We start from the raw sequence: 20,830 nt of genomic DNA, 5'->3' as shown, positions 1-20,830 counted from the left end.
AGTTGTTTCACCTCTCGAAACCTCCATCTCCCAGTCCGGTTCATGACACTGCGACACGGTGAGGGAACACCATGGTACCCAGCCCCCAACAGAGGCTTGTTCCAAGACCAAATGAGACAAAGGCAACTTGTCTCAGCCATTTATTTCAGTCACCCCAGAAGTGTTCCTAGAAGGCTGGGGTCACATTCTATCCACTCTGTACCCCCAATTCCCTACACAGTTCCCCAAATTTCGAAGACACTCTGTAAATGTTTGTTGAATGAATCAATGCTGAAAACAGTGTGAAAACTGTAAAAAAAACTTCAGGATCCTGCAGGTTTTCTTCCAACTTCTTCCACCCCCATCTCTGTCCCTAATTAACATCTGTGTTTTGGTAACACATATATTTTCTGAGAGTCCCCCGAGGCCCACGGAGTTCTACTTGGCTCTGGGGAAAATGAAGGACACAGAAAGGAAACCCACATGGTCCATGCCCTCAAAGGAGCTTAAACATGTCTGGATTTCAGGTGGTGTGGAGGGATGGCCCAGCCCCCACAACTCTCGTCCCAGCAGAGCCCTGGGCCAACACTGGGTTCACCCAGGCAGGGCCCCCGACCCCAGAAGCCTGAACCACTTTAGGAGATGATTCTTGCCCTCACCCTAGGCCACCCCTACTCTCACGGAGATCCTCCCAACCCACCACTGAGGCCTTCCCTACACATTATGTAGGACCTGGGCCTCAGGTTTTCTCCTGTGCAATGGGCTGACAGCATTGCAAATGAATGCCTGGACATGATTCTGGATCTCAGAAGGGGAGCCACCCTCCCCTGCACGATTTTTCCAGCCACATCCCTCCCTTGCTTAAAACCTATGCGGCTCGGCCGGGCACAGTGGCTCACGCCTGTAATCCCAGCACTTTGGGAGGGCGAGGCGGGCGGATCACGAGGTCAGGAGATCGAGACCATCCTGGCTAACACGGTGAAACCCTGTCTCTACTAAAAATACAAAAAACTAGCCGGGCGAGGTGGCTGGCGCCTGTAGTCCCAGCTACTCGGGAGGCTGAGACGGGAGAATGGCGTGAACCCGGCAGGCGGAGCTTGCAGTGAGCTGAGATCCGGCCACTGCACTCCAGCCTCGGCCACAGAGCGAGACTCCATTTCAAAAAAAAAAAGAGTTCAAGACCAGCCTGGGCCACATGGCAAAAACCCATCTCTACAAATACAAAAAAATTAGGCGTGGTGGCATCTACCTGTGGTCCCAGCTACTCAGGAGGTTGAGGTGGGAGGATCACTTGAGCCCAGGAGGTGAGGACTGCAGTGAGCCATGATCATGCCACTGCACTCCAGCCTGGGTGACAGAGTGAGACTCCGTCTCAAAAAAATTAAAAAAATTATCATCATTCCCCTATTGCCTATAACACTATTTACAATAACGAATGTTAACTGAATGCTTATTATCGCATGCAATCCTCACAACAATTCTATGAGCTGTGTCACATTACCAGTCCCATCTCACAGATGAGGACACTGATGCCTGGAGAGAGCCCATGAGGACCCAAGGTCATGCGCCTAAGACATGGAGAAGCTGAACACAAACCAAGCGGCCTTTACTTTGATGATGACAGGCTCAGGCCCACCAAATGGCTTTGCTTCACACCCAAGTCCCCTCCCACACTGGGTTTGTCCCTGCTTCCTGCCTCACTCCTGCCCCTCAGACAGAATAGAAGACCCCTTGGGCCCTCCTTTCCAATGCCCAGGTCCAACCCTGGTGCCCTTTTCCTCCATCCTTCTATCCCCTGCTCCTGGGCAACCAGGCATCAATCTTGTGCTTCCATTAGTATGGGTGTCACATGCCCCACAGCGGGCAGGGACCCACCTACATGGCCACCTCATCTTGTTCCCTTCTGTATCCACAGCCCCAAAACCCTCTCCTCCAGGGCCCAAGCCACGACCCACAGACATGGTTCTGCAGGGTACATACAGGTAAACCAGATGCACCTGCACCATGGAATCCCAAGGCAATCCCTTAGAAGCCGTCCCACATGCTGCCCTTGGACAGTGCAAATCTGGAGGAACAGGCACAGAAAGCCTCCATCTGCCAGGCTAGGGGAGCCCTGGCAAGAGCGCTGCATGCAGAAGGCGTAGGGACCAGAACTCTCCTCCCTGATTCACAGGTGAGACGTGAAGTGCAAGGAATGGCACCACAAAAACTCACCCAGTGTTTTAGGAATGAATGGACGAAAGGAGGAGAGGTTCTCTGCTCAAGGCAGAGAGCGCAAAGACAGAGGCTCCAAGTCAACTGTTCTGGGGAGTTCGAACGCATTTTCCCATGAGAACCTCACTGGGCAGCTCTGGGCAGGAAGGGGCCATTTCACAACCTGCAGCAGCCGGTTGGTGTCTGTCAATCGGATCCTAGGAGTCTTCCCAACATCGCCAATCCTGTGACTCCTCTTGCGCGCCCCACCTGCGTGCCCCACTGAGGAGGGCAGCAGGGCCATGGAGCACACACCCGGGAGGCAGGGCTGCGTCCTAACTGGGGAGGAGTGGGGAAAGCACAGGGTCTGTACATCCGTTCATCCAACACCTGTTAACCTAGGTCTCCTCTGCGCCGGGAACTGTGCTAGTGTCTGGAGACAAACTCCTATTTGGGGGATCAGAGAAGTGGGGGTTCACCTGCACACCCGGAGCAAGGGGCCACCCCGTGTGGGAAGCCTCGGGGGAGAGGGGAGGCACAGCGGAGAGGAGTTTAGAGTAGGAGAGGCCCAGGGCCCCCAAAGAGGGCTCAACACCCCTTCAAAGAGGTCAAAGACTTAGGGGTTCAGTGATCTTCGGCGGAAATCAGCGCTCTGTGGGCGGGGCCGTGTCCCTCGCGGAGGGACGGGCCTCTGGGGAGGGTTCGGAGTCCCACCGGCTGGGTCAGGACGGCCGGGCGGGGGAGGGGCGCCCAGGGCCGGGGTCTCAGGGACCATCCTGGCGTCCGGGCTCGTCGGGGGGGGTCGGCGTCTCCGTGTCCGAGGGGTGGCGCCTGTCACTGCCCGGGCTCCGCGTCACTGAGGGGGGCGGCGGTAGCGGCCCCGGCCCGCCCCGCGCCGCCCGCCCGCCCGGGGCCCCGCACTCACAGCAGGTCGGGCCGGTGCCGGTGCAGGATGGCGCAGAAGGCCAGGCCGTCCCGGAAGGAGCTGCTCAGGTCGCGGATCTCCACGCCGCGGTAGCCCTCGCACTGGCGGCGGCACCAGGCCAGCAGCGCGCCCCGCGGCCCCGCCATGACCCCGCGGCCCGCCCGGCTCCTGCTCCTACTTCGGGGCCCCGGCTCGGCCGGGACTGCGGCCGCCGCGCGGGCCCGGTTTCCGGCTGCGGCTGCGGCTCCGAGCTCGGGCGCCGACCGGCAGGGCGCGGGGCGGGGCAGAGGCGGGGCCGCGGTGTCCTGGCTCGGGCGCCCAGCTGCCCTGCCCCAACCTGCCCGAGCAGCGCCGCCGCGTGGCCCGGCCCGGCCGGCCGCCGCCTACTCCGCGCTGCCCGCTCGCCTCATTGTGGGCCGGCCGTGGGCGCGGGCGTCCCGCCGCCTCCGTCCCCGCCCGAGGCGCGCCCCACCCAGCAGCGGCTCCGCCCCCATGACGGAGCCCACCCCTACCAAGACTGGCCGGCGCCCCATCGCCCGCCCCTCGACGGCGCCGGGCCCCCACTGCTCCACTGGGTGCCCGCGAAGCCCCCGCACCCGCCGCAAGCGGGCCCCTCCCCACGATGACTTCACCGCCGCGGCCGCCGCCCACCAGGAGCCCTCCACCCTTTGGAGGCGGGACACCTCGTGCTCCCATTCGGCCTCCTTCCCGCTCCTAATGACCGCAAATCCCCCCTTCCACCCCTAGCTTGAAACTTTGGGGAGGCAGTTCCCTGCAGACCCTAAAGCACCCCCCGATGGCCACCAGCTTCCCTCACCCCGGCTCCCCACCCTAAAGCACCGCTGAGCTGGAAGTTCTAGCGTCCATCATCCCCTACCCCACAGCTTGGCAGGGAGACCCATGCGCCCCTCCGCCACCGTCGGTTCAGGTGTGCCCTTGGTGATTCACTGAGCTCTGCTCAGCCCCTGTGTAAGTTCAGGGATCTCGTCCCTCCCCACTGCGGCCTGCCGGGTTCCCGCAGCCATGGTTAGTGCGGTGGTGGTTTGAGCTCCTACGGGAAGGACCTAGGCCAAGGAGGCCCCTGCCTGGGAGGCACACAGGCAGGTCGCATCTGGCCCTGGAACCTCCCCAAGACTCATTCTCTATCTTTGCCCTCTTCGAGACCCCCGCCAGCCAACCGACCCTTCCAGGCAGCCGACCCTTCCGCAGAGGCCCCTCCTGACTCTCCCACAGATGAATCAGCCTCCATCTGCTGCAGAGGTGGTGATGTCACCCTGACCCATGCAATACTTAGCCGGAGTGGGTATGTCGCTCCCTCCCAAGGGAAGGAACAGGGTGTTAGTCATCTTCATCACCCCGAGCACTCAGGGGAGTGGAATCAGGCATTTTGGAGCCCTATCAACCCACACTCCAATCCTGGCTTTCCCCACTCCCTTAGTCATGTGATCTTGTGCCTCCCTGGACCTCAGTTTCCATGACTTAAAAATGGGGATAATACCTGCTTTACAAGGTGGCTGAGAGGATTAAGATGTAAAGTGCGGGCCGGGCGCGGTGGCTCAAGCCTGTAATCCCAGCACTTTGGGAGGCCGAGACGGGCGGATCATGGGGTCAGGAGATCAAGACCATCCTGGCTGACACGGTGAAACTCGTCTCTACTAAAAAAAAAAAAAAATACAAAAACTAGCCGGGCGAGGTGGCGGGCGCCTGTAGTCCAGCTACTCGGGAGGCTGAGGCAGGAGAATGGCAGGAACCCGGAGGCGGAGCTTGCAGTGAGCTGAGATCCGGCCACTGCACTCCAGCCCGGGCGACAGAGCGAGACTCTACCTCAAAAAAAAAAAAAAAAAAAAGATGTAAAGTGCGGCCGGGCGCGGTGGCTCACGCCTATAATCCCAGCACTTTGGGAGGCCGAGGCGGGCGGATCACAAGGTCAGGAGATCGAGACCACGGTGAAACCCTGTCTCTACTAAAAATACAAAAAAAGCCGGGCGCCGTGGCGGGCGCCTGTAGTCCCAGCTACTCGGGAGGCTGAGGCAGGAGAATGGCGGGAATCCGGGAGGCGGAGCTTGCAGTGAGCCGAGGTAGCGCCACTGCACTCCAGCCTGGTGGACAGAGAGAGACTCCGTCTCAAAAAAAAAAAAAAAAAAAAAAAAAAAGGATGTAAAGTGCCTTACTCTTTAGTTATAACTCATAAATTCTATTGACATCTGGTACTTGGTAAACATGATGAAATGGACTGAAATATTTTGTACACAGATTGTCATCTGGGCCATTCTGGGTAAATCATCAAGGAGAGAGGCCGACTTAGGGAATTCTACGTCCTCAAAGTTCACTGAGTCCCAGTCCAGAATATTGGCCCAGGGCCTGGAGACCCCAGCTTGCCAATCTGACACTCCCTGCAGCTGGAAGGCCGCCATCTTGGCTCAGTATACGGACTCTCAGACCACCTAGGAAGAGCATGGCCAGAGTGCCTGGCTAGCCCTCTGGACTCCTCACCAGCCCTGGGCTGCCAACTCCTGCCCTGTCCCCTGTGGGATAATAGCAGCAGGAAAGCAGGATTCCGGGTGCTTTTTATGAAATCAGGGACTTGGGTTCAGGATCCTGACACCAGCATCTACCTAGGCCTTCAAAGACCACCCAGGACTCTCATTAAAACCTAGGGAAGGGGGGCCGGGCGCGGTGGCTCAAGCCTGTAATCCCAGCACTTTGGGAGGCCGAGACGGGCGGATCACGAGGTCAGGAGATCGAGACCATCCTGGCTAACATGGTGAAACCCCGTCTCTACTAAAAATACAAAAAACTAGCCGGGCAACGTGGCGGGCGCCTGTAGTCCCAGCTACTCGGGAGGCTGAGGCAGGAGAATGGCGTGAACCAGGGAGGCGGAGCTTGCAGTGAGCCGAGATCCGGCCACTGCACTCCAGCCTGGGCGGCAGAGCGAGACTCCGTCTCAAAAAAAAAAAAAAAACCTAGGGAAGGGGGAGGGGGGAGGGTGCCATGATTCACACCTGTAATCCCAGCACTTTGAGAGGCCGAGGCAGGTGGATCATCTGAGGTCAGGAGTTTGAGAACAGCCTGGCCGACATGGTGAAACCCGGTCTCTACTAAAATACAAAAAGTTGGGCTGGGCGTGGTGGCTCACTGTAATCCCAGCACTTTGGGAGGCCAAGGTGGGTGGATCACAAGGTCAGGAGTTCAAGACCAGCCTGGTCAACATGGTGAAACCCTGTCTCTACTAAAAATACAAAAATTAGGCCAGGCACGGTAGCTCACACCTGTAACCCCAGCACTTTGGGAGGCCAAGGCGAGTGGATCACGAGGTTAGGAGTTAAAGACCAGCCTGGCCAAGATGGTGAAAGCCCACTTCTACTAAAAATTAAAAAAAATTTGCCAGGCGTGGTGGCACGTGCCTATAGTCCCAGCTACTCGAGAGGCTGAGGCAGGACAATCACTTGAACCCGGGAGGCAGAGGTTGCAGTGAGCCGAGATCTCGCCACTGCACTCCAGCCTGGGTGACAGATTGAGACTCTGTCTCAAAGACGGTGGGTTATTTGGCTCATGCCGGTAATCCCAGCACTTTGGGAGGCCGAGGCAGGCAGATCACGAGGTCAGGAGATCGAGACCATCCTGGTTAACATGGTGACACCCTGTCTCTACTAAAAATACAAAAAATTAGCCAGGCCTGGTGGCCCGCGCCTGTAATCCCAGCAGGAGAATGGCTTGAACCCGGGAGGCGGGGAGGTTGCAGTGAGCTGAGATCGCACCACTGCACTCCAGCCTGGGCAACAGAGCAAGATTCTGTCTAAAAAAACAAAAAACAAACCAAAGAAACCAGGAGGGATTATAGCCCTGTCCTCACTAGCCTAAAGGGCTCCCTTTAGGTCTCTGAAGACAGCTCCAGATCTGATCTTGATCCTGTTGCCATACTAATAGCTTACACAGCACAGCCTGGTCACCCCCATTAGCCATTTGTGGGCTTTATAAACTCATTATCTGAGTCAGCTCACAATGTTATGACGTAAGGACCTGTACGACCACAGCTGTGTGACCGCAGGCCAGACAACTCACCCCATGAACCCCAATTTCCTACCCTATAAAATGAGGATGATAATCTTTGCCTTGCCTGCATCCCAGGGTTGTGGGTAACGAGGTGAGATGATGGATGAGAAAATGCTGTGCAGACTGTAAATCCAGGGTTTGGGTGGAAGGTGGGTCTGTGTGTTTACAGGTGAGATCAGAAGCCACAGAGATAGGTGAGTAGAGCACTTGCCCAAAACAGTGCTATAATTTCAGGATTAGAACTGAGGGACTTGGGCCCTTAGTTCAGTGCTGTTTTGTTTTATTTTTAACTATCAGTTAAGAAATGGGGCCAGGCACGGTGGCTCATGCCTGTAATCCCAACACTTTGGGAGGCCAAGGCCAGGAATTCAAGACCAAACCAGCCTGGACAATATAGGGAGACCCTGTCTTTTTTTGAGACAAGTCTCTGTCGCCCAGGCTGGAGTGCAGTGGCTCGATCTCGGCTCACTGGAACTTTCATCTCCTGAGTTCAAGCGATTCTCCTGCCTCAGCCTCCCTCGTAGCTGGGATTATAGGCACAGGCAACCAAGCCCAGCTATTATTTTTAGTAGAGACACGGTTTTGCCATGTTGGCCAGACTGATCTCGAACTCCTGACTTCTAGTGATGCGCCTGCCTCGACCTCCCAAAGTGCTGGGATTATAGGCATGAGCCACCATGCCCAGCCTGAATACATCATTCTTATCAAAAATTTAAAAATGAATCTAAAGTTCCAGTTTGACTGTCTCCTTCAACTCTAGTCCCCTCCTAAGAAGTAGCCACAGTCGTCGGTGTGAAACAGGTTTCCACACCTTGTTCACACCTTTATAGTCAAGCATGGATTCAACACATATTTACTGAGCACCTGTTGGGGGCCAGGAGCTGTAAACAAGCAAACAAATCAACAAGGAGGCTGGGCACAGTGGCACAACCCTGTAATCCCAGCACTTTGGGAGGCCGAGGCGGGCAGATCATTTGAGGTTAGTAGTTCGACACCAGCCTGGTCAACATGGTGAAACCCCATCTCTACTAAAAATAAAAAAATTAGCCGGGTGCGGTGGCTCAAGCCTGTAATCCCAGCACTTTGGGAGGCCGAGACGGGCGGATCGTGAGGTCAGGAGATCGAGACCATCCTGGCTAACACGGTGAAACCCCATCTCTACTAAAAAATACAAAAAACTAGCTGGGCATGGTGGCGGGCGCCTGTAGTCCAGCTACTCGGGAGGCTTAGGCAGGAAAATGGCGTGAACCCGGGAGGCGGAGCTTGCAGTGAGCTGAGATCCGGCCACTGCACTCCAGTCTGGGCGACAGAGCAAGACTCCGTCTCAAAAAAAAAAAAAAGAAAGAAAAAAAAAATTAGCTGGGCGTGGTGCGTGCCTGTAATCCCAGCTACTCGGGAGGCTGAGACAGGAGAATCACTTGAGCCTGGGAGGCGGAGTTTGCAGTGAGCCGAGTTCATGCTATTGTACTCCAGTCTGGGCGACAGAGTGAGACTCTGTCTCAAAACAAAAACAAAAACAAGGAGAACCTCAGGTGGTGACTGGTGCTGTGACAGGGAAGGATGGGGACACACAGCATAGCCAGGGAAGACCTCTTTGAGATGGTGACATCATTTAGGCTGAAGAACACCTAACTCCCAGGAAAGCAAGTTGAATACAAGCCAGTGAGAGCCGTCAGTGTAGGCAGAGTTTGAATCCTTTCTCTCTTTTTTCGAGACAGGGTCTCACTTTGTCTCCCAGGCTGGACTGCACTGGCACAATCACGGCTCACTGCAGCCTCCACCTCAAGCGATCCTCCCACCTCAGCTTCCCGCGCAGTTGGCACTAACAGGCATGCACCACCACACCCAGATAATTTTATTTTTGTAGAGGTGGGAGTCTCACTATGTTGCCCAGGCTGATCTTGAACTCCTGTACTCAAGCAATCCACCTGCTTTGGCCTTGCAAAATGCTGAAATTATATGCACAAGCCCCCGCATCTGGCTGAATCCTTTCTAATTTCTTCCCAGGTAACGGCTGCAGGTGTCCAGCCATGGGGCAGGATCATGGCAGGGAAGGGCTGGCTCGGCCAGAGAAGGAAACAGTTCTGTAAACAATTCTGCCTGTAGCCTAATAAAGGCAGGGAAAAGGAAACCAGAGGAACCATGGGAAGCTAAAGGAGGCCCTTGACAGTTTGAGACAGACGGTCGTGTTTTTCCACGCACCATTCTTCCAGCCAACATGCTTTGTAGGATGGCTTTGCAGGAGGGAGGTACAAAAGCAAGATTAAAAAACAAGAATGGGGCCGGGCACAGTGGCTCACGCCTGTAATCCCAGCACTTTGGGAGGCTGAGGTGGGTGGATCATTTGAGGTCAGGAGTTCAAGACCAGCCTGGCCAACATGGTGAAACCCCATCTCTGCTAAAAATACAAAAATCAAAAATTAGGCCAGGCATGGTGGCTCATGCCTGTAATCCCAGCACTTTGGGAGGCCAAGGTGGGCGGATCATGAGGTCAGGAGATTGAGACCATCCTGGCTAACATGGCGAAACCCTGTCTGTACTAAAAAAATACAAAAAATTGGCCGGGCGTGGTGGTGGGCACCTGTAGTCCCAGCTACTCAGGAGGCTGAGGCATGAGAATGGCATGAACCTGGGAGGCGGAGCTTGCAGTGCGCCAAGATCGCGCCATGTCACTCCAGCCTGGACGACAGAGCAAGACTCTATCTCACCAAAAAAAAAAAAAAATTAGCCAGGGATTGTGGGGGTCGCCTGTAAGCCCAGCTACTCCAGAGGCTGAGGCAGGAGAATCGCTTGAACTCAGAAGGGAGAGGTTGCAGTGAGTCAAGATGGTGCCACTGCACTCCAGCCTTGGTGATAGAGTGAGACTCCGTCTCAAAAAAACCAAACCAAACCAAACCAAAACAACAACAACAAAACAAAAACAAAAACAGGCCGGCACGGTTGCTCACACCTGTAATCCCAGCAGTTTGGGACGCTGAGGTGGGTAGATCACCTGAGGTCAGGAGTTCAAGACCAGCCTGGTCAACATGGTGAAATCCCGTCTCTACTAAAAATACAAAATTAGCCAGGCATGGTTGCACACGCCTGTAATCCCAGCTACTCAGGAAGTTGAGGCAGGAGAATCGCTTGAACCCGGGAGGTGGAGGTTGCAGTGAGCTGAGATGTGCCATTGCACTCCATCCTGGGCAACAAGAGTGAAACTCCGTCTTGAAAAAAAAAAAAAATCCAAGGTTTTAATGTTTTCCCAACATGGAATCTCATCATCCTTACTTTGGATCCAGTGTGCTGAGAAAAATTTAAGACTCTGTCTCAAAAAAGAAAAAAATTATTTTTCTCACTCGTGGAATCTAAAAAAGTTGATCTCATAGAAATAGAGAGTAGAGGCCTGATGTGGTGGCTCACACCTGTAATTCCCAGCTACTTGAGAGGCTGAGGCAGGAGGATCGCTTGAGCCAGGGAGGCAGAGGTTGCAGTGAGCTATGATTGTACCACTGTACTCAAGCCTGGGCAATGGAGTAAGACCCTGTCTCAAAAAAAAAAAAAAAAAAAAAACAGAAAGAAAAGAAAGAAAGAAATAGCAAGTAGAATGGGCTGGGGGGTAGTGGAGTGGTTGGGGAGATATTGGTCAAAGGGTGCAAAATTTCAGTGAGATAGGAGGAATAAGTGCAAAGGATCTATTGTGCAGTGCGGTGACTGTTGTTTTGTTTGTGTGTTTGTTTGAGATTGAGTCTTGCTCTGTCATCCAGGCTGGAGTGCAGTGGTGCGATCTCAGCTCACTGCAAGCTCCGCCTCCCGGGTTCACGCCATTCTCCTGCCTCAGCCTCTCTAGTAGCTGGGACTACAGGCGCCCGCCACCGCGCCCGGCTAGTTTTTTGTATTTTTTTAGTAGAGACGGGGTTTCACTGTGTTAGCCAGGATGGTCTCGATCTCCTGACCTCGTGATCCGCCCGTCTCGGCCTCCCAAAGTGCTGGGATTACAGGCTTGAGCCACCGCGCCCGGCCAATTTTTGTATTTTTAGTAGAGATGGGGTTTCACCATGTTGGTCAGGCTGGTCTCAACCTCCTGACCTCATGATCCGCCCACTTCGGCCTCCCGAAGGACTGGGATTACAGGCGTGAGTCACCGCGCCCAGCCTAGGATTGTATTTTTCTTTTCTCTTTTATTTATTTTTTGAAACGTAGTTTCGTGCTCGCTTCGGCAGCACATATACTGAAACGTAGTTTCATTCATTGCCCAGGCTGGAGTGCAATGGTGTGATCTTGGCTCACTTCAGCCTTCCCCTCCTGGGTTCAAGCGATTCTCCTGCCTGAACCTCCCAAGTAGCTGGGATTACAGGCGCCCACCACCACGCCCGGCTAATTTTTTTTTTTTTTTTTTTTTTTGAGACGGAGTCTCGCTCTGTCGCCCAGGCTGGAGTGCAGTGGCCAGATCTCAGCTCACTGCAAGCTCCACCTCCCGGGTTCACGCTATTCTCCTGCCTCAGCCTCCGGAGTAGCTGGGACTATAGGCGCCCACCACCTCGCCCGGCTAGTTTTTTTGTATTTTTTTAGTACAGACGGGGTTTCACCGTGTTAGCCAGGATGGCCTCGATCTCCTGACCTCGTGATCCACCCGTCTCGGCCTCCCAAAGTGCTGGGATTACAGGCTTGAGCCACCGCGCCCGGCCAATTTTTGTATTTTTTTTTAGCAGAGTTGGGGGTTTCGCCATGTAGCCAGGATGGTCTTGATCTCCTGAACTTGTGATCCGCCTGTCTCGGCCTCCCAAAGTGCTGGGATTATAGGCATGAACCACCGCGCCCGGGCTTTTTTTTTTTGTGATGAAGTCTCACTCTGTCGCCCAGGCTGGAATGCACCCAGGCTGGAGTCTGCCTCCCAGGTGGTTCAAGCGATTCTCCTGCCTCAGCCTCCCAAGTAGCTGCGATTACAGGCATGCGCCACCATGCCCAGCTAATTTTTTGTATTTTTAGTAGAGACGGGGTTTCACCATGTTGGCCAGGCTGGTCTCAAACTCCTGACCTCATGATCCACATGCCTTGGCCTCCCAAAATGTTGGGATTATAGGCGTGAGTCACCCCGCCCAGCCGATTCTAGGATTCTTAGGGTGGAATTCTCCAAGTTCCACAGACCCCTCTGCTCTTCTCTCTTCTACCCAGGCTGTGCCCCAGGAATCAGGGCCCTGCCCAGGTTCTTGGCTCTGACCTGCTCCCTGGGGGGCAGCCGGGCAGAGCAGTGGACAATGGAAGCATTGTGGAACCTCTGAAGCTGGGGCCTGGGGCAGTGGAAGGCGCTGCACTGGTCGCTGGAGTGGCAGTTGCTTCACCGTGTTCCCCCCTTGCTGGGCCAGAGGCATGCCTAGAACATGCCAGGACGGCACCCTGAGTCCCAGCCCTGCCCGCCTGGGTCTCCTGGAATCCCAGCTATGCCTGTGGACAGACAGCTATTCCAAGCCTTTGTTCACAGACCATCCTGCCCCAGCAGATACACATTCTGGAAAACACACCTGGGACTGGGCAAGTAGTCTTGCCTCCCTACCCCTAAACTGAACTACCCTCCAACTAAACCCTCTGGAACAGAGCGGACATGTGCTGGCTCTCACTGGGCGGGTGCTGTCTGAACTGGGAAACCCTCACACTTGTCTGGGGCTCCACGAGGGGGGCAGGTCAAAGAAGCCACTGAAATATCCAAACTGGCAGGGAACCTTATCTAGCAAAGCCCTCTCAATACACTGAGAGGAGAGACTGGAGCCCAGAGAGCAGAGGTGTTTGCTCAGGGTTGTGGAGACTCTTAGGAGGGGAGCAGGGACCCCCATCTAGCAGCCCCAAACTCTCCGTGCTTCTGGCTGCTTGCTGAGGTCTCAGCCTGCCAGGCTGTCTCCCCTTTTGACTGCTCTTGAAATGGCTACTGCTGCTGTTCCAAATTGTCCACAGGTTTTATGACCTAGCTCAGAGATCATCCCCTCCCTGAAGTCTTCCCTGATAGTCCCAGACAGAAGCCGCAACTTCAGATCTTCTCACAGAATCCCACCCTTAGAGGGGACCTAGAGGGGATGTCCTGGCTCATTTACAGAGGAATTTCCACATGTCTTCTACTGGCAGACCAGGGTGGAAGAAGCTCTATAAACAATCACAACGAACAGTCACAGAAAGACAAGGGAAGGGATGTGATGGAGAGAGGGGCCAATGCTATAGGGCTTCCAGAAGGAGCCTTTCACCTCCTGCCAGGGACTGAGAGACAGCCCAGAAGGCTGCACGAAGGAGGTGGCATTTGAACTGTTGCTCACATTGTATGGCATGTATTTGTGCATACCTGTCTCTCTTCATTGGGCTGTGACATCATTAATAATACAGTTATGTAACTTTATGAGCACTAACCACACTCTAGACATCGTGTGTGTGTGTGTGTGTGTGTGTGTTGTTTTTGTTGTTAAGGTACATTACCATATTGAATCCTCACAATTCTATGAGCTAGGAGCTATCCCATTATCCCCATTTACTGATGAGGACAAGGCTCTGAGGGTTCAAAAAGCATGTTCAAAGCCACACAGCTGTCAAAACTTGCAGTCACGCTTGAAAACTAAAAGTAAAATAAAATGAATATAATACGAATATAACTAGCAACAACAACAAAAAGTGGTCAAGACTCAGCCTAGTTATATTTTTTTTTTTCCCAGGCTGAATTAAGTGGTGCAATCTCGGCTCACTGCAACCTCCACCCCCCGGATTCAAGGGATTCAGCCTCCCGAGTAGGTAGCTGGGATTACAGGCGCCTACCACCATGCCATTAATTTTTGTATTTTTAGTAGAGACGGGGTTTCGCCATGTTGGCCAGGCTGGTCTCTAACTCCTGACCTCAGGTGATCCACCCACCTCGGCCTCCCAAAGTGCTAAGATTACAGGTGTGAGCCTAGCTCTGGCCTCAGCCTAGCTCTTTCTGACTTCACAAAGAATCTTCTTCTGGTATATGGAGGCAGGCGTTGTGTCCAGTTTACCACTGCATGCCTGGTTTTCACTGTAAATTCATTCGTTATCTTCCTGTGAGTTTGGTGAGCAAGAGCCCCGCTGGGAGCCCCAGCTCCACAGCCTCTGGAGGCCCTGGCTGCACTGAGGCCTTGATCCACGATGCCAAAGGCCATTTCTGGACAGAAAGCTCCGAAGGCCTCCAGCCTTTGCTGTCTAGGAACTTCATCTCCCCTTCAACTTCAATAATTATTGGCGCTGGGATTTTTCCAGCAGGCCAGCAGGATTGATGTTTGGGTGCTAACGTAGTATTCAAGCCCCTAATAGTTGGGCTCCTGTCACTCTGTAGGAGGAGCTCAGGGGCATAAATTTGGCAGGAAGAAAGGGAAGGAGACTAGAGCCTATAATCCCAGCTAGCTACTCAGGAGGCTAAATTGTTTTAATTCGAGGACAGAGGTTGCAGTGAGCGGAGATTGCACCACTTCACTCCAGCCTGGGCAAAAAAAAAAAAAAAAAAAAGCCAGCTAGGCTGAGTCCTGACTTTTATTTTACTTGACTTAGAATTTGGTCTGCATAGCAAGCCCACTGTTATGATTTGGCTGCAGGTTTAGGGGGTGCCAGGAGATGATTTGGGGTGGACAGCTGGAGCCCTCCCTACTACCCCCTCAGTATCAATCTGGCCTGCTCTGCAGGGCAAAGGCAGGCAGAGAGGGAAATGGTTTCTGAGCCTTCCTGACACAGGAAGGTCACCTCTCCTCTGAGGCCTGAGTGGCAAGGAAGGGGCTGTCAGAGACCGGAAGAGGCCTGTTTGTCTCCCAGCTACCTGAGGTCATATGTATATGGTGTTGTGAGCTAGGCAGCTCTTCCTCTTAGAAACAGAAAGTGAGGCTTGTGTTGAAATTCTGGGAGTGAGCTGCTGTTTCCTCTAAATAGAGCAGGGCTTAGAGAGGACACAACTTATCCCCAGGTGATACAATACACCCGGGATGGGTATGAGTCATCCCAAACACCTATATCACACCCGAGTTCAATATACTCAGATTTATGTATTACTTAGGGACAGGGTCTTGCTCTGTCGCTCAGGCTGGAGTACAGTGGTGTGATCACAGCTCACTGTAACTTTGAACTCTGCTCAAGCAATCCTCCCGCCTTAGATTCCCAAGTGGCTAGGACTACAGACACGCACCACCACGCTTGGCTAATTTATTTTATTTATTTATTTTGAGACAGAGTCTTGCTTTGTCACCCAGGCTGGAGTATAGTGGCATGATCTCGGCTCACTGCAAGCTCTGCCTCCCGGGTTCACGCCATTCTCCTGCCTCAGCCTCTCTAGTAGCTGGGACTACAGGCGCCCGCCACCACGCCTGTTTTTTTTGTATTTTTAGTAGAGACGGGGTTTCACCATGTTAGCCAGGATGGTCTCGATCTCCTAGCCTCATGATCTGCCTGCCTCGGCCTCCCAGAGTGCTGGGATTACAGGCGTGAGCCACTGCGCCCGGCCCTCATTTTTTTATTTTTCTAGAGACAGGGTCTCATTATCTTGTCCAGACTGGTCTCAAACTCCTAGACCTAAGCAATCCTCCCACCTCAGCCTCCCAAGGTGTTGGGATTACAGGTATGAGCCACCGTGCCAGGCCTATGCTGACACTTAGAAAGACCCAGGTAGGGGAGAATTACTCTCCTCATTCGACTGATGACAAAACAGCGGCTCAGAGAAGTTAAGCCAAGTGCCTGGAATTTTCCAGTTTCAAGGGGCAGCGTCAGTGTTTGAACCTAGACTCCCTTCCACTTCCCAACCATGACAGAGAGTGAAGTCCACCCTCCCAGGATCCACTGGCCCCAGGGAAAAAAGTAGGGGTGGGAGGTAACTTGATCTTAATCAAGAGGCTGGATAGGGACAGGGTGGGGCCAGAAATAAGGAAAAGCCAGGTTTTTCAGTTGCAGGCTTGACAGGAATGTGGAGCCACAGGAACCAAGACAAGTTGCTGCTTCCCCTAGCCCTCTTCCCTCAGGAAAATCTCAGGAACTTGCTGATCAGGCTTTGGACCTTTCCCTTGCCTCCCTCTCAGCCTCTTCTTGTTGCCCTTCCCCCCACACTGGAGGCCGGCTCCTGACCCGAGCCACAGCGCACTCCAGCCTATATCCAGTCTGCAGGGCAAGCTGGGGGTGGGGACGGGAGGCCACTGTTGGCAAGAGCCAGCACAGGCACAGCCACGGCTTTCCCTGGCTAAAGGCTGGGCTGGAGAGCACATCCATTCATCAATTCATCTGTGCCACTACATTCCAGACAGGATTTAAGGCACACTCCAGCCTTATTCCCATACTGATATTGTTGCATTCAATCCTTATTCACTTACTTCCTCTTGCATTCACCATTCATTCAACAGAATCACTTTACCAAAAGGGTCATTGCTCCCAAGCGCTGCCTCTTTCCTCCAGTGCTCACAGAGCTCCTGGCCCATTTAGATCCTTAGGATGTCACCCAGAATTCTAGAACGCAGGGCTGCAGCCCCCAAACAGCAGCTGGTCCCACTGCCTCATTCAGAAGATGAAGCCATCAGGAGCCACCTATGGTCAAGGCCATCTTAGGAGGAAAAGCGCCCCACGCCCCCATCTTGGGCTCACAATCCAGCGTAGAAGGCTGCAGAGAGGGTGACTGTGTGGAAATAAGTGTGCCAAGCAAAGGCCAGGCGCAGTGGCTCACGCTTGTAATCCCAGCGCTTCAGGAGGCCAAGGCAGGCAGATCACCTGAGGTCAGGAGTTCGAGACCAGCCTGGCCAACATGGTGAAACCCCATCTCTACTGAAAATACAAAAATTAGCCAGGCATGGTGGCAGGTGCCTGTAATCCCAGCTACTCGGGAGGCTGAGGCAGGAGAATCGTTTGAACCTGGGAGGTGGATGTTGCAGTGAACTGAGATCGTGCCATTGCACTCCAGCCTGGGCAACAAGAGCAAAACTCCGTCTCAAAAAAAAAAAAAAAAAGGTGTGCCAAGCCCACCAGGGGCTTGTCTGAGGAGGAACCAGCTCTAGCCCGGCGGCCTGGAGACCAGAGTTCCATCCCCAGCTGTTCATTGCCTCTGCCCAAATTGTTAGGCCCTGGGCACCTCCAACTGGATGTCCCACAGGCTCCTCAAACTCCTGTTCCCTATCCACTTGCACTTACCTCCTCCAGTCCCAGACCTGCTCCAGCCACCAATCCCATCTCAGACAGCCCAAGAACTGGGCATCTCGCTTTCCTACAGACTCCACATCCACTCAGTTGCCATATCCAAGTCCTGTCCTCTGCAATCTCCCAATCTCTCCAATTCTCCCCTCATGCCTGCTGCCGCCACTGTGCGTGGGGCTCAGTTCCTCCGTGGCTGGCTGCTCTAGACAAGTGCCTTGACCTCTGTGAATGGGCCTCCACACTGTCTACATGGGCCCTCTCTTTGGTCCTTGGAGCAGTTAAGAGAGCCCCAGGCGGGAGTCTCCAGGTTTCCAGTCCCAGCTCCACCACGAAGTAGCCGGGCTCTTCCACACATGACCTGCCTCAGTAATCTATGGCTCTATGGCTTTGGAGGCCAAAGTCATGGGCAGCTAATAATGGCCTCCTTCCCCTTACCACACACTCTAAGCCAGGTGTTTTAGTAAGGCCCTCCTCCCCTCATCACACACTACTGCCAGGTGCTAAGAACTTTACATAATTTGGTGCACAGAACAATTCTGAGGCAGGCGCGAATCCCATTTTAGAGATGAGAAAGGTGAGGCACTGAAAACTACGTTAACTTTGCTCAGCTGGTATGTGGCAGTCAGGACTCAGACCTAGGTCCAAGGAAGTCCAAGCCCACGTACTTTCCTCTGCCCCCTTCTCTTGCTGGTGGAGAAACTTCTGGAAACTGGTACCACCCAGAGCTCCCCATTCCCCGATAACAAAGCCCTTGGTCTCCTTAGCATGGGTGGGGGGGATCATGAACCTGGTTCTTCTGCTCTGATGGAATAAAAATCCTGAGCTGGCCACAGCTGATGAATGCTGTGCATTCCGCGAGTGGTGCCAGGCAGAGTCCAGCTGTGCCTGCCCCCTCACAGGGGATGCTGGCTGCCTGGCCCTGCTGCCGAGCCTGGACCAAGCTGCTGGGAGATGGCCCCAAGCCAGGCACTCATACACACTGGGTCTGTGTGACCCAGAGCTCCTGCAATGGCCTCACAGCAAGAAGAGTGCCAAGAGCTGTGTCAGACAACACACTTGGACCTGGCCTAATTGTAACGATAGAGAACTACGACACGAACTATGAAACTCTGGCATTGAATTCAAAACACGTTAACCCAGGGGGATGCCCAGTGGAGTCGGAGTTCCTTCAAGCCACCATCGCCAAACGTCAGGGATGGTGGACAAAGAATGAGACATTCTTTAGGAGGAATCAACGCACAGCAACCTCCCTGCACCAAGGAACCATGTGGTAGCCAGGGAGTGGGAGGGTAAGGAGCCCTGGCTGGCACCGGGGCACTCATTTGGTTCCAACAAGGCAACAGATGAAGGACGGCTTGGAAAGCTACCAAGAGCTCTAGAAATGTTTGGACTTGTAAACTAGAGGCTGCTTTTTAAAAATTCCTTTGGGGCCAGGCGCGGTAGCTCACGCCTGTAATCCCAGCACTTTGGGAGGCCGAGACGGGCAGATCACGAGGTCAGGAGATCGAGACCATCCTGGCTAACACTGTGAAACCCTGTCTCTACTAAAAATACAAATAATTAGCCGGGAGCGGTGGCGGGCACCTGTAGTCTCAGCTACACGGGAGGCTGAGGCAGGAGAATGGCGTGAACCCGGGGGGCGGAGCTTGTAGTGAGTGGAGATCGCGCCACTGCACTCCAGCCTGGGCGACACAGCGAGACTCCGTCTCAAAAAAAAAAAAAATTCGTTTGGGCGCGGACACAGAGGCTCATGCCTGTAATCCCAGCACTTCGGAAGGCCAAGGTGGGTGGACTGCTTAAGCTCAGTTCAAGACCAGCCTGGGCAACATGGCAAAACACCATCTATACAAACAAAACTATAAAAAATTAGCTGGGTGTGGTGGTGTGCGCCTGTGGTCCCAGTTAATTTGGAGGCTGAGACAGGAGGATCACTTAAGCCCAGGAGGCAGAGGTTGCATTGCAGTGAGCCAAGTTTGTGCCACTGCACTCCAGTCTGGGTAACAGAGTGAGACTCTTGTCTCAAAAAAAAAAAAAAAAAAAAAAAAAGAATAGCCCGGGTGCGGTGGTTCACACCTGTAATCCAGCACTTTCGGAGGCCAAGTCGGGCGGATCACAAGGTTAGATCAAGACCATCCTGGCTAACACGGTGAAACCCTGTCTCTACTAAAAATACAAAAAATTAGCTGGGCATGGTGGCGCCTGTAGTCCCAGCTACTCGGGAGGCTGAGGCAGGAGAATGGCGTGAACCCGGGAGGCAGAGCTTGCAGTGAGCCGAGATCGTGCCACTGCACTCCAGCCTCTGCCACAGAGCAAGACTCCGTCTCAAAAAAAAAAAAAAAAAAAGAACTTCTTCCAAATAAGGTCATGCTGGCTTGGCACAGTGGCTAACGCCCGTAATACCAGCACTTTGGGAGGGTGAGGAAGGCAGATCACCTGAGGTCAGGAGTTTGAGACTAGCCTGGCCAACATCACAAAACCTCATCTCTACTAAAACTACAAACATTAGTCAGGCGTAGTGGCGTGTACCTGTAGTCCCAGCTACTTGGGAGGCGAGGAAGGAGAACCACTTGAACCCTGGAGGCGGAGGTTGCCATGAACCGAGATCACACCATTGCAGTCCAGCCTGGGCAACAAGAGCAAAACTCGGTCTCAAAAAAATAAATAAAAATAAAAATACAAAAATTTAGCCAGGCATGGTGGCATACAACTACTCAGGAGGCTGAGGCAGAATTGCTTGAACCTGGGAGGCAGATGTTGCAGTGAACAGAGATCATGCCACTGCACACCAGCCAAACAAATAAGGTCATGCTGATGGCATCCAGGGCTCAGGATATGGACATATCTTCTTGGGAACCACCATTCAGTTCCCAATAATTATTATCAAATCAATGGGGAAAAGAACATACTGAAAAGCTTATGAATTCCAAGTGTGGGGAAATAGTAACTGAACATCCATTATAGGCCAGGCACTGCACTGGGCACTCAAATAGCATTCTCATTTATTCCTCACCACTGCCCAGTGAGCCAGGTTCTGCTAACCTTATTTTATATACAAGGATCCAGGCAGAGATGTGAGGCAACTTGCAAGCAGAGGCTTCCAGTCCAAGTACCCACTACAGGCTGACAGGTATAGCACGAACACTGTGGGTAGGTGGGAAACGATTTAGCTCAGCTCCAGCACCTGCCTAATGTGACCTTGATCAAGTCACTAACTACCGTGGGGTTCATTTCCTCATCAATAAGATGAGGAACTACTACTAAACCTGAGTTGCAAGGTGTAAGTAATGTATATGGATCCCTCATTGCATAGTTCCTGGCAGTAGGAAGTGTACAATAGTTTCTTTTCAGGACCCAACACTGCCACAAATATGTCATGAAAATTACAACTCATTTAAATTTCCTAGGATTTTGTGAGGCACAAACAAATACTGAATGTGAAAATGTCCTGTAAACCGAAATATTGTTTTATGAACAAGAGGGATTTAAGAATTCAATTTGGCCGGGCACGGTGGCTCAAGCCTGTAATCCCAGCACTTTGGGAGGCTGAGACAGGCG

The 20,830-nt window shown here is 53.3% G+C and overlaps 1 protein-coding gene across 2 annotated transcripts in view; it reads right to left on the bottom strand.

The window, feature by feature from the left end:
• The window catches only part of MICALL1 (MICAL like 1), a 34,657-nt gene extending 31,061 nt beyond the window's left edge, over positions 1 to 3,596 (bottom strand). Inside the window, exon 1 of one of the 2 annotated variants that reach the window (XM_033189049.1) lies at positions 3,098 to 3,596. In XM_033189049.1, the coding sequence (XP_033044940.1) occupies positions 3,098 to 3,243 (146 nt within the window). In that variant the 5' untranslated portion in view covers positions 3,244 to 3,596. The remainder of the gene's footprint in view (positions 1 to 3,097) is intronic. The other variant, XM_033189041.1, reaches the window with a different exon arrangement.
• Positions 3,597 to 20,830: the final 17,234 nt, after the last annotated feature.

Source organism: Trachypithecus francoisi, unplaced genomic scaffold (assembly GCF_009764315.1).
Source record: "Trachypithecus francoisi isolate TF-2019V2 unplaced genomic scaffold, Tfra_2.0 Contig01580, whole genome shotgun sequence".
Taxonomy (NCBI): domain Eukaryota; kingdom Metazoa; phylum Chordata; class Mammalia; order Primates; family Cercopithecidae; genus Trachypithecus; species Trachypithecus francoisi.
Note: the sequence above shows the minus strand (reverse complement) of the source record. Positions and strands in the feature narration are given on the sequence as shown.